The sequence below is a fragment of the Felis catus genome, chromosome D4 (assembly GCF_018350175.1).
Source record: "Felis catus isolate Fca126 chromosome D4, F.catus_Fca126_mat1.0, whole genome shotgun sequence".
Classification (NCBI taxonomy): Eukaryota; Metazoa; Chordata; class Mammalia; order Carnivora; family Felidae; genus Felis; species Felis catus.
In genome coordinates, this window is record NC_058380.1 from 44,247,662 (window position 1) to 44,262,253 (window position 14,592).

At 45.8% G+C, this 14,592-nt stretch overlaps 1 protein-coding gene across 7 annotated transcripts in view; it reads right to left on the bottom strand.

Annotated features, from left to right (window-relative positions):
• SLC24A2 (solute carrier family 24 member 2) overlaps positions 1–14,592 on the bottom strand; it is a 251,515-nt gene that overhangs the window by 46,392 nt on the left and 190,531 nt on the right. For all 7 annotated transcript variants that reach the window (XM_023242351.2, XM_023242348.2, XM_023242350.2 and 4 more), the window contains 2 exons: positions 6,174–6,272; positions 2,482–2,600 (listed from right to left, as the gene is read on the bottom strand). In XM_023242351.2, coding sequence (XP_023098119.1) covers positions 2,482–2,600; positions 6,174–6,272 — 218 coding nt within the window. The remainder of the gene's footprint in view (positions 1–2,481; positions 2,601–6,173; positions 6,273–14,592) is intronic.

The window sequence follows — 14,592 nt, forward strand, 5'->3', positions numbered from 1 at the left end:
AGAGCCCTCGGTACAGAGCTCTGTGATCACCCTGGGCTATAATTACTTACCACAAATGTTCACTTATTTATTATATCCTAAATGCCCCCAAACATTATATATGTGTGTGTGTGTGTGTGTCTACATACGTTTATGTGTATGCGTGTGTTCATCTATATCCATCTATACCTATTTATGTATATTACATTTTCATTTTACCTAAATGAGTTCCTTCAGGGAAGGAACACCTTGGATGGGATTTATGTGGTAAGTACGGGCACGTAACAACATAAAGAGCAGCATTTAGCTCTGTGCTAAGCGCTTTACATACATTATCTTATGTAACTCTCCTAATAACCCAAGCGAGGCTGGCACCATTATTATCTGTAACTTGTGGATGAGGTAACACGCTCCTGGTGAATCCGCTATCCTGCAGCCAGCTGGTGGGGTGGCCCTTTGGAGGTCTGCTTGCCCTTGAGGTGGTACACAAATCTGTCCTGTTTCCCTGCGTGACACCTGGGGGCACAGCTCTGCTCAGAGAGGGGTCAGGTGGGGCTCTCTCTCTCTCCCCTATAGCAAGGTGCTTCCTCGTGGGGGTCACAGATGTCCCTCTGCCAGCCAGATGGAGAGGCACGATGGCTACGCTGCCCTCGGCACACCTGTGACCGTGCCATCCCCAAGGGCAGCCAGATGTCCTTGGGGCCTGCCTCCCACTGCCGCACGCTGCTGATCCATGTGGACGTAAGCTGCTCGCTAGCTTACCCTTGAGCTAATGCGGAGGGACCACAGGGCTCTGGACAGAAGGGCGAGAGCCTAGAAGGCGGACGAGACAGGGAAAAAGGAGCTCCATTTCTTTATCATTTCTTTAGTTACTTCTTTTCCAGCTTTACTGAAGTGTAACCGACAGAAGAAAATGGTATCTATTTAAGGTGTATCACGTGGTCATTTGATATATGTATATCTTGTGAAAAGCGCAACAAAGGAAGTCATCGACAGAATGAAAGGCAATGTATGGAATGAGAGAAAATATTTGCAAGCCCTATATCTGATAAGGGGCTAATGATATATTTTGGATATTAGAACCCCTACAACTCAATAGCAAAAAAAAAAAACAACTGATTAAAAAATGGGCAAAGGACCTGCATTAGATATTTTTCTAAAGAACACATACAAATGACCAATAGGTACATGAAATGGTGCCCAACATCTTTACCATTTCCATTAAGTGAAGAGACTTTTCTTGCATATTCTTTTAGGGAATAAGGGCAACAGGCAAAATTAGCCCCCCCCCCCCCCCCCCCCCCCAGGAACAGGCTCCATTACAGAGTGTATCCTGGTATAAAGGAGGAGAGAATGCTGAAATAGATTTGTTGTAGTCTGGCTTCTATTTGTGGGCACTGTGTAACTTTTCAGCTCATTGCGAAAATTCTATCTAGAGAAGTAGGTCACAAACTTTAGAGCAGTGCTATTCAAAGTGTGGCCCTTGCACCAGCAGCAGCAGAATCACCAAGGGACTCGTTAGAATTGCAGACTCCGGGACCACTCCAGACCTGACAAATCACAAGCTGCATTTTAATATGATCCCCCAGGAACTTTGTAAACACATCTGAGTTTGTGAACCGCTGATCTAGGGTGCCTGATTAAAATGCGAGTTGGGGCTCTCTGCCTTAGAATTTCTGATTCACTTGATGAGGATGAGAGCCAGAAATCTGGCAAGCATCATTTACTTCTGGGTGGTTCTGTTTACTTTTGTGAATTACTGGGGTTCAGAAGCAGTGCCACGGGGTGGAAATTGTGCAGACGCTGTATTTAGATGGTCCTGAGATTGAATCTCAGCTCAACTACCCACCTATTAGCTAGGTAACACTGATGAACCAGTTCATCTTGTCAAGCCTTAGCTTCCTCAAGTGTAAAATGAAGACCGTAAAGGCCTATACCTTCAGTTGTGACGCTGAAAGGCCGTATCATATGTAAAGTGCCTAGTACCAAATCTGCGGTGGAATGGGCCAGAGTATTGGTTAATTTCTATTGCAGAGACAGGGAAGGTCCAAGAGGGTTAACCGAGGCATGATGGCTGTAGTTTCCCTGTTACTGAATCTTGATCTTAAAGACACAGAGAAAGGATTAGACTGCAACAGCCATCAGACCTTATCATTTATTAAGAATCACCTGGAAAGTGAGTTAAAAATGCTGATACCTGGGTGCCGTTTCCCCAGTTTCTGTTTCATCTGCATTTTTACCTCCAGGAGATTAAATGTATGAGGCCGCCACTCTCACTCTGAGAAACAGTGGCTTAGATAACATATGTGTTCATTCAATAAACCAAGAGCTTGACACAGGTAGGGCCCTTTGCTGGTACTGAGAAATACAAAGAGAAATGATTCTGTCCGATATCCGCCCTGTCAGGAGCTTGGGCCTCCGAGGAGAGCGTGGGGCCTGTGCATCTACGTTAAGGCAGCAGCAGGAGCAGTGGCCCAGAAGACCAATGGAAAAAAGCCATACCTGGGCTTCTGCGGCTTCCATGGTGTGGGAGAGATTTCCATTTTGCACAGGTTCTGAAGCATCACTGGTTGGTGTCATTTCAACCTCTGTGCTGGTGCTGTTTGGGAGCTCGATTTTTTCTGTGATATAATTCAGACACACACAAAGAAAGCAAATGGAGTCAATGGGGGGTAAGAGCCACATGGGAAAGAACATCCTAAAATGTCAGGCCAGAGGGGTGGTGAGGCCTGGGGTTAGGGTTGTGCCAAATGACAGAGGATTTTTCCCATTCTCCCCAACATCTTTTAGCAAATCAGTGTTCTTCCTCTCTTTAATAGCTCTCTGGCTCTCTTACTTTGGCCTGACATCTTGAGTGCCCTTTCAGTTCCCATGGTGTGCATTCTCTAGACTAGGCAAATTCACCAAGTAGCCATTCAAGAACATGAACACAGACATGTTTTCACCAAAATCATGCTCAGTCTACATACTACTATTTATACCCAAGACCACACCCCTCCTATATATTTTTAACAACAGGCTCTTTTCTTTTGTATCACATTCTGGAAGGGGTATTTATTGGCTAGGGCCCCAGGAGACTTGGGTCCTAGGCTCTGTTCCACCACTATCGGGCTGCCATTTTAGGCAAGTCTCCCCCTTCCACCAGGTTTCAGGAACCTTAGCTGTAAAATGAGGGAGTTCAGGGGTGCCTGGGTGGCTCAGCTGGTTAAGTGTCTGACTTCGGTTCAGGTCACGATCTCATGGTTTGTGGGTTCAAGCCCTGCATCGGGCTCTATGCTGACGGCTCAGAGCCTGGAGCCTGCTTCTGATTCTGTGTCTCCCTCTTTGTCTGCCCCTCTCCTGCTCATGCTCTGACTCTCTCTCTCTCTCTCTCTCAAAAATAAATAAACATTAAAAAAAATTAAAAAAAAAAAAACCGAGGGGGTTCCACCGGTTGACCTTAAGGCCCACTGCTTCTGGCTCTAATTCTCTAGGCTCTGGGAGCGCACAGCTCTGCTGAAGTCTAGGTGGTGGGGGTAGGGTCAAGAGCCTGGCCTTCTCAAAAAGCCTGCAGAATGCGACTCAGCACGTGCCCCCCCTGGGCATCCTATCGCAAGCAAGGCAAGAGGAAGCTGAACAAGACACAGAGGCCAAAGTCGGTCATTCCTAAGCGAGAGGTAACGTCTCCCTAGCATGAAGCCGCAGGTCACAAAGCACAGATTCCAGATTTCCTCTGGGAGTTGAGAAGTGTCTTCGGGGTCACTGGACTCTGGGACGCTGGACATCACAGGCCGGCCCAGGTTCGTACTCTGGCTCTACTGCTCATGCTATGGGACCCTTAGCAAATAATTTAACTTCTCTGCGATTTAGCTTCCTCGTCTGTGAAACCGGAGTGATGTACTAACACCGCGACTACTGACAACAATGCAATGAAAGGACACGCCTATGAAAATTAAATTTAAAAATGCATAAAAAGCACTTAGCACAGTGCTGGAACAGAGACGGGTAAACCATCTGATCGTTATCACAGTAACTGCCTTGCGCTACAAGATTTATTTTTTCCGGGCTCAGAGGAGCACCTCAGGTGATCTGTCATCAGGCGCTACCAAGGTCTGCCAATGACTTCAGTGGGAGGGAAGTATAAAGGTATTTAGGCCCCCTGGCTGTGCTTGGTAATTCTCAGATTTCAGGAGACAATGAGGCTGTGTGGTTCAATGCCACGGTCGCCAGGAATATCGTAATGCTCATCAGCATCAGATCTGAGCAGCACCAGACTGCTCACAGAGTGTCAGAATGTTTTTTTTTCCCCCTAGTAACTTCCGCTGGAAGATATTTTTGTCGTCACATAAAAACTATTGACTTTGAAGTGGCCAAATTTCGGAAATCACGGGGAAGTATTTGTTTATTCACGTACTCAGTTGCGGAACACAGAGGCATAAATCGTTTTTAATTAAGTTTATTTATTTGCTTGTGGGGAGAGACAGAGAGAGCGAGCAGGGGAGGGGGGGAGAGGGAGAGGGAGAGAGAGAATTCCAAGCAGGCTTGGCACTGTCAGCATGGAGCCCAACACGGGGCTCGAACTCACGAACCAGGAGATCGTGACCTGAGCCAGAACCAAGAGTCACACGCTTAACCACCTGAGCCACCCAGATGCCCCCAGAGGCACAGATATATTTAAACATGGAAAGCCACAGACACTCAAATTTATTTCAACTTTCCATGTTTTTAATAGTGACAGTGTTGTGTACGTGATGTTCTGCTGTGTGTGACCCTGCCGGTTAATCCCAATATGCTTGGTCCAGTTATTAAAAATACCAAATACTAAAACCTCAGGAAATACTGAAACTTGGCTTTGGGGTGTCTATTGGTTGAAGTGAGACAACTTTAAGACCAGCCTGCAATGGCCAAACCTGACCGCGGCTAACATGGGATTATCAGGTCCCAAAGAGGAAGTAAGATGTCTGAGAATGGACATGAACAGGTAAGGAGAAAACCTCCTGCACATGACATTTAACAACTCAGCTTATTCCCTTCAAGTTTATCTTTTCTTTTTAATGTTTTTAATTTATTTTTGAGAGAGAGAGAGAGAGAGAGTGAGCGAGCATGAGCAGGGGAGGGACAGAGAGAGAGGGAGACACAGAATCTGAAGCAGGCTCCAGGCTATGAGCTATCAGCACGGAGCCTGATACAGGGTTTAAACCCACGGACCGTGAGATCGTGACCTGAGCCGAAGTCAGACACTTAACTGACTGAGCCACCCAGGCGTCCCCAAGTTTATCTTTTCATACCCAATGGAATCTTAACTGTTTCTTGGCCAAAGATTTTCCCGGAGCTAGAAGTCAGGATAACAGGGGAGGCAGAAACTCTTCTAAGGAATGTTATATATTTTGAGTGCAACACTGCTGAATTTTGTCTGCAGATAACTGCAGTTTCTTGGGCAATAGCATCGTTTGTAGCATAGATACAGATTAGGTTAAATTTAGTTTGAATTTGGAATTAGTGAGTTATATTATAGTTGCAGACAGGAGAGGAGGAACATCATGTTCCAAGTTAAAATAAGATGTCTGAGTGTCACGATCTGGTCACACAGGTGCTCAGAAAAAAGTCAGCCAAAAAAGACCTGGGCTAGTATTGCCGAATTCTTAAGAAAGGAGAGGTGGGACTGTCTCATAGGGACCCTGTCACTCAGTTTAGGGGTGACCAAGTGAACCATCTGGTAACTTAGCGGGTGTGGGGTGGGTAAGATCATAAGTCTACAGTATAAGTATCTGGTTACCAGGCAAGAATTTCAGAAAGGAGAATTTCACCTTTTGTTAAACATTAAATGACAGGTGTGTGTGTATGTGTGTGTCTGTGTGTATGTGTGTGTGTGTGTGTGTGTGTGTGTGTGTGTGTGTATCCTCTTTATGTGGAATTCCTGAAATGAAGTGATTTTCTACTCTTCAAGCGAAATGCCTGGATAGAAGCTGATTTTTACTTTGGTTCCTCATAGAATCATTTACTCTTTTTGGAGTCCCCTAATGCAGGTGACACAGTGCATCCATTCATGTCCTGTACCCCGCATGGGAAATGGGCTCTTCCTGACACCCAGGAATGGGCTGAGCTGCAGGGTTGCACATCTGCACTAAGTCAAGGGTGCCCATGCTGGGTCCTCCATCTCTGCTCCCCTCCATGCACTCCAGAAAAGGCATGGGATGAAGTTTCTCTGCACTCACCCACGTGATTGGCAGCCCCGTTCTGCCTCTCGTTCTCATCCACCTGGCATTTCTTCTTGGCGATCTTGTGGAGAATAGAAGCCTTTTCTCTGAACCTCCCTGAAGCAAGAGAAAGCAGTGGAAAGGAGACACAGTGAGGAGGAAGACAAAGTGAGGGGCTTGTGGAAAATGGCGAAGCATTGGTGCAACACGCATGTGGCTTCCTCCGTTATGCTGCACGGTAGCAGCGACCACAACTTTCTGCTCAACCCAAATGCCCTATACCCTACAGGAAGGGTACTTTCTTACCTTTGTGGATTCTTTAGCCCAAATCTGTGTGAGAATCTCAAGCTTCCAGACCATAGTTGGGAGGTTTGACTCGGACCTCTTTCCCTCCCTTCCAATTGCTTACAAAATAAATGAAGGCACCAATCATCACTAAAACTCCCCCTCCTGCTGAGATCCAAAACAACTCCAAAGACACAGAGATGCTCTGGAGACACAACCATTACTCTGGAATTAAATGTTCATCTCAGAATTGGCTTGTGACAATGGAAATCCAAGCCCAAGGGTCCTTTGAGTTGTTCAACCATCTATCTTAATTAACATCGAAGAGTCTAAATGAGTTGGGAGCATGCATCCCAGCTTTCTGAATGAGCTGAGTCAGCTGCGATTAAAGCATCAAGGAGGCAACGGATTCCATCTGGGGATTCAGGGCAAAGAATGATCAACTGAGCAGAGCAAGTAATGTCTGTCAGTGATGGGATGCTTAGGGAAAGGTGCTGGAAAAAACACTCAAAATTCTCAAAACAGTTATTTAAAACAGACTATACCACAAGAATAACACTTAATTTCTTCTCCATTATTGACATAGTTAATGGTTAAATGCATGCAACAAGCACAGGAAACAAAAAGCATGCAAAAATGTAGAAATTAGTGAAACGTAGTACATTCTCTTTTAGTCCTTGATTCCCGCCCCCCACCCCCACCGAGAACATTCAAGGCACAAAGGAGCCTCATTTTTTTTTTCAACGTTTATTTATTTTTGGGACAGAGAGAGACAGAGCATGAACAGGGGAGGGTCAGAGAGACAGGGAGACACAGAATCTGAAACAGGCTCCGAGCCATCAGCCCAGAGCCCGACGCGGGGCTCGAACTCACAGACCGCAAGATCGTGACCTGGCTGAAGTCGGACGCTTAACCGACTGCGCCACCCAGGCGCCCCAAAGGAGCCTCATTTTAAACTGACTGGTTATTGCCTAGATTCAGATATGACGAGTCCTTCAAGACACCACAACCTCTACAATTTTCTCAGTAGGCATTTGCGTTGGCTGGATTCTCTAGCAGCGTATTGCAGAAGATCTCATTTTGCTTCTCTAGTCAGACCAAAAAGTGAACCAAACCCAAGCAAAACCCAAATGTTTCTCTTCGAGAGTCTCTTTTCCTAGGATGGGCCATGGCAGGTTGGCATCCTAAACTTAGCCTCCCTTCCTCAAGGATGGAAATCATGGGGTGTCGCCAAAGTAGTGACTTGCGTCACTGGGGGCGGGGGGTGGTGGTGATAGAAGCCGTAAACTAGAGTGGGATCAGCTGATGCCAATGGGGAAGGTGACACAGGATGGAGCCCTTTCTGCTTCCAAGCTCCATCAGTCATAGGCCTAGACACCTTGCTACTGCAAAGGCAGTCTCTAGGATGAGAGTGGCTCAGTGTAGGCAATGAATGTGCACCAGAGCGCACCCTCTCGAAGGAAATAGGAAAGGAACCATTACCCAGAACAAAGTAGGTTAGGATGTGGCTTGGGCTTCAGAAAGAATGAGAAAAAAGGAGGAGGTGCTAGGCATGACGTCCATCCTTGAGGGATGTTGAAGGTGAGCGTTAGGTTCACCACGCTGAAAGGTGTTTTGAGTTTGGCTGTTTCTATTTAGTTTCTGAGAGAAATTCTGAGAAGAAAAGGGGGAAGAAAAGAAAGCCTGGGGCCGAGGAGAAGGAGGAGGCAAAAGGGACTAAGAAAAGAATGAAAATGAGAAGAGGAAGGAGGGAGGAGGGAGGCAGGGGGCTGTGATTGCCTGGACGTTGCTGAGGCAGTGTTGATGCGAGCCACTGTCCTGGCTGCCAAACCTCGTCTCATCTGGAGATGAGACAAATAATGAAGCCATACTTATTTGCCGTGGCTGTCCATACTCTGCAGCCTTAAGCCTGAAGAGTGGTACTTCTCGTGGAAGACAATTCCAAGATGTCCTCACATCATTTGCTAAAAAGTTCAGGAGATGGAAAAGGCAAGTTCTGAAACATTATAGGAGAGAATGCTCTTACTAATCAAACCGTTCAGTGGTTTCAGGGTCATTCTTTGAACTTGGAACCTCCTGGATCTCTGTGAGATGAAAAGGATCAAATGCTGCTGTTTAAAAATTACTTAAAAAAATAGTAAGAAAGCAGGAAACATTCAGAAGAAGAGACAAATAAACCTGTGGGAACGTAATCTGAAATAACCCGACCCCAGGAATGCCCCCAAAGTCATGAATCATGGCAGAGAAACTATTTGATAGAAAACAGCTAATCACATCTTGTTTGTGGTTACAGGAGTATTTTTCAGAGCTTAGATGTATACCAGGGAGAAATGATAGTAAAAGGGACCCAAAAGCATGGAAGGGTTCGGCCACGGTGTTGGCCACAGCCACTCATGGGCTGGCTTTCCCAAATCCTCTAAAGGGAGGCTAGGAGCATAGGGTAGGAAATGACTCTAGACTTGGGATTTCATAGGGTCCTGAACGTTTTTACAGGTCAGCGAGGGCTTTCTAGAGAGTGTGTTTGTACTTTTCCCACTGCAGCAGCACTTGGGACTTTCTAAGCTTCTGAAAGGTGGGAGGGATTAGCTCTATTTGTTCTCTTGGGGCTTAGCCCTAGGGGCAACAGGACAAAGCTGCAGAGGCTGGCTGGGATCTCTCCTTCCCACTCACCTCTGCAACTTTTGAAATTCAACCTTCGTCCCAGTTAGCATGACCTGATTACCATTCTGCATTCCCAGTGCTGACAATGGCTGCTCAGTGGCCTAAAAGGATTTTCCCTCCAAGAGTCCTTTCGAGAAAAGCAGCAGTGAAATACCACCTTCGGAATTCAACACACAGGTATCCTCCTGGAGGGTGGTGGGGCAGAGCCTGACAAAGCCAGGCATGCCCATTTTAGCCCAACGGACATGCCAGGGATTGCCACAGGGCACCCCCTGAGAAAAGATGTGAGGATGGCTAGCCAGACAAGAGAAAGCATGAGGTCTCTGGGGCAGAAGCCAGCGCAGAAGCTGTGATTCTCAAAGACCCTCTGGGCCTCGGGGTGGGAAGGCATGGCACGTTCAGGACCTGTTTAGCCTGAAGCCACAAGCTGGGCAGAACACCCAGTAGGGTGTGTGTGTGTGTGTGTGTGTGTGTGTGTGTGTGTGTGTGTGTTTGGGACAGCACAGTATTGTGGTTAAATTTTGGACATGACTGGGTTCAAAGGTGGATCTGGGTTTAAACCCTGCCTCTTTCACTGGCTCTGCTGGGTGAGTTAAACAGGGATTCCATCTGTTAAACAGGGATTCCTACGGCACTGGCTCATGAGTCCGATGCAAAGCTTAAGTGAGAAAATGTGTGCAAGGGGCTTATCATGACGCGTGGCATCAGAAGAAATCTGTAAATGAGAGGAAAAAGAAAAAGTAACGAAAACCACAGGGTCAAGGTGATAGGGCCCTGAGCTGCCTTAGGAGAAACGCTGGCATCTTCTCTATCAGTCCAGACATGTGAGTCTGGAGAATTAGCTACACCCTCACCTGACATCTAAGCCTAGTTGGATTGGTGTTCAGGTTTCAGTGAGGCCTCCCGAGTCAGTTCCAAACCGATTAGGAAAAGGATCACTTTACACCTTCCTGAGATGGAGAAGGTCAAGGTGACAGAGCTGACGTTCTGTGTCTTAAACACTGATATCTTTGCAATCTCAAAATGGAAAGATGATGATCAGTCTTCTCCCATCACCTGTGGGGACAGAGTGCAGGCAAGGAATTACGGCTGCACAATGGATCTGTGTGCTCCAAGACCTTTCCGGTGCACAAGGGTATTACCTCCTGTGTCTCAGGCTCAGAATTTTAAAACAGGGATAATAAGAACACCCTTCTCATACAGCTGTTGGAAGGCTCAACATGTTAATATGCATCAGGTGTTTAGATGGGCTCTGATATACAGTAAAGGAATTGTCACTCTGAAATGGTTATTATTATGGAGAGGAATGATAGGACATCCTTCTGATGAAGTACTGAGAAGAAAAAGAGTGATATTCACAACAGAGTTCATGTTTAGCAGCCTCTGGTGCAGGAGACCTTGGCAGTAAAGGGGCCACTTCCATAAACTATTTGAGGCATGGACTCCACGCTGGTGTTAGGGTTGACACAGAGGGACAGATGTCAGAAACAACTGCAGCCCTGTGCCTGGGGATGAAGAATGAAGACATTTTGGGGTACTTTTCAAAGTGAGGGCAGGAGTGATTTTTTTACATGTTTTAAGGCAACCTTAAAAAATACACTCTGTTGTAGTGCAAAGCCTCGAAGTGTTGTATTTTTACACAGCGACAGATATTTGTATACTTAAAATCTCAGAAATAGCAAACTCTGTTCAAATCGTGAGGCACCTACGTCAAAACCTAGTACACAGTTTTAATATAGTTTAGCCTGTCCTGAAGTTTGCAAAAGAATACCAGCTGAATATCCGCAAGGGAGTGTGTGTTGAGGGGGTGGCAGGGAAGAGCAGAAGAAAAGATCAGAGTGTAAGGCCCTAATGTGAATAAGAACAAGTTTGGAAAACCAATCAGGAATCAAAATCCTTGACCCTATCACCCAGACGTGAAAGAGAAGCCCCAAGCTGCACAGCAATGGATTTCATTTCTGTTCAGCTGTTAATTAATCAAAACAGTCCCAGGAAATTCCTTCACCTCTTTCTCACCAAGCCTGTAATAGGCGGTGTTACAAAAGAACCCTTGGGGTTGGTGATCAATTAGGTCCTGGCTCCTACGGAACATTGGGAGCATCAGCAACGCAGAAGAGATGGGACAAAAGAGATATATAGATGCAAATGGGAGCAGCCACACACACACTTCAGTGAACAGACCTTGATTTGGGAGAAGAAAAGAAAAAAATGAAACAGAAGGCAAAACTTGAACACAGTGTTTTGAAATCTATTTTTGTGTTTTCAGTGCCTGCCTTTCCTATCTCTGTCTTTGAAGTTTACGACTTGGCAGGTAGCTTAAAAAGCAAAAGTGCAGCTGAATGTTCCTCCTGTTTATTCATTGCCTTTTTTTCCCTCTGGAATCACAGACTCAAGTCAGAGAGGCCATCGTCACTCTGAGGAGGGATGCAATGTAACTGATGTGGCAATAAGCAAACACTGACCTTGGGGCTATCCTGGGCTTCTCTCTTTCTCTCGCAGCCCACATGCGATCTATCAGCAAGTCTGGTATCTCTACTTCCAAAATATTTCAGAATCTGGCCACTTCTCCTTCCTCCCCCCCTGGTCTCAGCAGTGACCTTGCTGGTCTACTAACCAGTCTCCCAGGCCGGTCTCATCCTGGTATCCTTCGTGATCAATCAGATCATGTCATTCCTCTGGACAAAATCCTGCAGTGGCTCTCCAGGTCAAGGTGAAAGTCAAGGTCGTTACAAGGACCTGTAAGGAGGTTTAGCCACCTAGGCTGCCCTGCCTCATCCTTTCCCTCTCTCCAGTCTCACTCTGCTCCAGCCATGCTGGCCTCCTTGGTGTCCCACCTCAGAGCCATGGCATTTGCTGGTCCCCCTACCTGGAATGTTCTTCCCCCAGAGATCCATTGAGTTCACTCTCTCAACTCCTTCAAGTATTTCTTCAAATCTCACCTTCTCAGAGGCTTCTCTGAGCAGCCTATTTAAAACTGCAGCCTCTCTCTCTCCAGCACTTCCTATCCCCAGCTTGTTTTCTCTAAAATATTTATCGCCATCTAATATACTATATCATCATTACTATTGATTATCTGTTGCTTTCCATTAGCAGCCAAGCTCCATGAGGGGAGGGCTTTCCATTGGTTTTGTTCCCTATGGCATCCCCAGAGCCCTGTAGGGCTTGATAAATCATTGTGTTTGGGTTTCCAGGCAAGCAGTTGAGGCAACCACTCCTTAATATGTTTCTTGTTGGCTAATGACCCGAAGTAAATCCTTCCAGGTCTATGCAAACCCAAGGCCCCAGTGGGACTGAGTCTACATGTGGAATCCCAGGAACTTTCTGAAGGTAAATAGGAGAAAATGGGGTGGACTAGGTGTCCACAGTCCAGGGGCATGCCAGTCATCCTCTTTCTGCACATCACCAGGGCTGGCAAAGTAGGTGCTGAGAGGGGCCTGTGCAACACAGAGGAGGTACAGAGAGCACAGAAGAAGGCACAGAAGGTTGAAAAGGGGGCTTTGGCTCCTCCTTGTTCATTAAAATGCTTCTCGTTTGTTAAGGCCTCACTGAAGGCCCAACCTGAAGGTATCTAATGATGTTCACACCCCCCTTCCCAAGTGGAAATCCATCATTCCCATGGCACTTTGATTATACCTCATCGTAGTGCTTATTTCTTTCAGTTGGCTGCTCACATGTCTGCTTTCCCATCAGATAGCAGGTTGCTCTGGGGAAGGGACCTTCTCTCACCATCTTTTATCCCTCAACAAGCATCTTAGAATGATGCCTGGCACAGTGTATGCACTCACTGAATTCCAGTGAAGTTCTCCCTACATCAGCTCTCTTAGGAATGTGAGCTTTGCTTTCAAGTGAGTACGGATCACAAACAATCATCCACTCTGTAAATATGAACCAGACCCGTGCTATGTACCAGGCAGTGTTTGGTGAATAAGATAAATCTAGCTGGTGCCCTTGTAGAGTCACAGCCTGGAGACAGAGAGACAAAAAACAAGGACTTAAGATTCATGATGGTGGGGGCCTTCTCAGAAGGGTATGGAAACTCAGAGAATAGGGAAAGTTCCAAGATACAAGATACCACTCAGCAGCTTGAAGGAATAAACTCCTCTTCCATTCTAAAAACTGTCCTCATGGAGCAGATTATTCACCTCACAGGATCTGGCCTGATTTTTATTCTTTTCTTTCTTTTCTTTTTTAAAGTAAGCTCTATGCCCAAAATGGGGCTTGAACTCATGATCTTGAGATCAAGAGTCACATGCTCTAATGACTGAGCCAGCCAGGTGCACCCTGATTTTTATTCTTGAAAGGAAAACATTACAAAATTTTTCATCTTAAGCAAAAATGCCAAGAACATAGAGTTTATTTATTCTTAAATTTATTTTTGAAGCACAACCTCTAAATCATTTTTTCTAATTTTTGTGAAACATCATGTAAAACTGGTTGTTACGACTACATTGATAATGGAATTTAAACCAGTATTGTAATAAAGTATTTTGTAAAATGTCTTTAGTAAATATTCTGTGAATGAACCATATAATAAGGTAATCAACATAATTTGGTTGTAGTTATTTTTATAGATCTAATCATAGGACTAGTTTCTGTAATTAATGAGAATATATACATAATTGTATCTCAACGGCTGGCCATCATACAATGAATTGAAGCAGCCAGATTTCCTTATGAAGGCTTTAAAAAAGGATTTTCCAGAAGAATGACCTTTGGAATCAACTGTAAAGAATGGATCTGTCCGCATGTGAACTGATCCTATCAACTCCCTAGCAGGGTCACCTTATCAGTGGAAACATGGAATGCTTTCATAAATATTTTGGAAGATTTCCAATGCTTTTCAAAAGTTGGTATCTTAAAGATTGAGATTTTTGTCCTTTATTCCAGTTCCTTGACTCTGTCGTGCCTTTGCCTACTCACTCACTATGAGTCTTCAGTCCTTCCTTTTCCCCTCAGCATATAATCATGGTTAAGTCTCTCCACTGGGAACCTTTCTCTTGACTTGAGGTTTCCTGCTGGCACTGCCCTCACTTGCCTTCCCTTCACAGCCAAGCCTCTGGAGAGGTCAGCCTATGCTGGTACCTCTGGGTCCCCGGGGCTCCTTTGCTCACCTCTTCACCGTGCACCCGGCCTTTGTTAGCATTGCTTCACTGAATCCACCCTTGGCCACTTTTGCCTCCACATGACTGGGTCTCTCAGTGCATCTGATATTCTTCATCCCAGTCCAAACTGATTTTCTAGGACTCCTGAGAGTGACACTTAGGTGTCACACTATTCCTCAGGCTCCCTCCTCGCTCCCTGTCCCCCACCCCCACATTCTGCCAAAAAACCCAATGGACCTCCACCTGAATATCAGTGATTCCCAAATTCAGATCTCTAGCTCTGATCCTCTTATCCAATGGACTTCTGAACACTTCACTTGCAAGTCCCCTTCACAGTAAAACTCAACATGCCCGCCACTCCCACCCATCGTCTTCCTCCTAGGAATGTG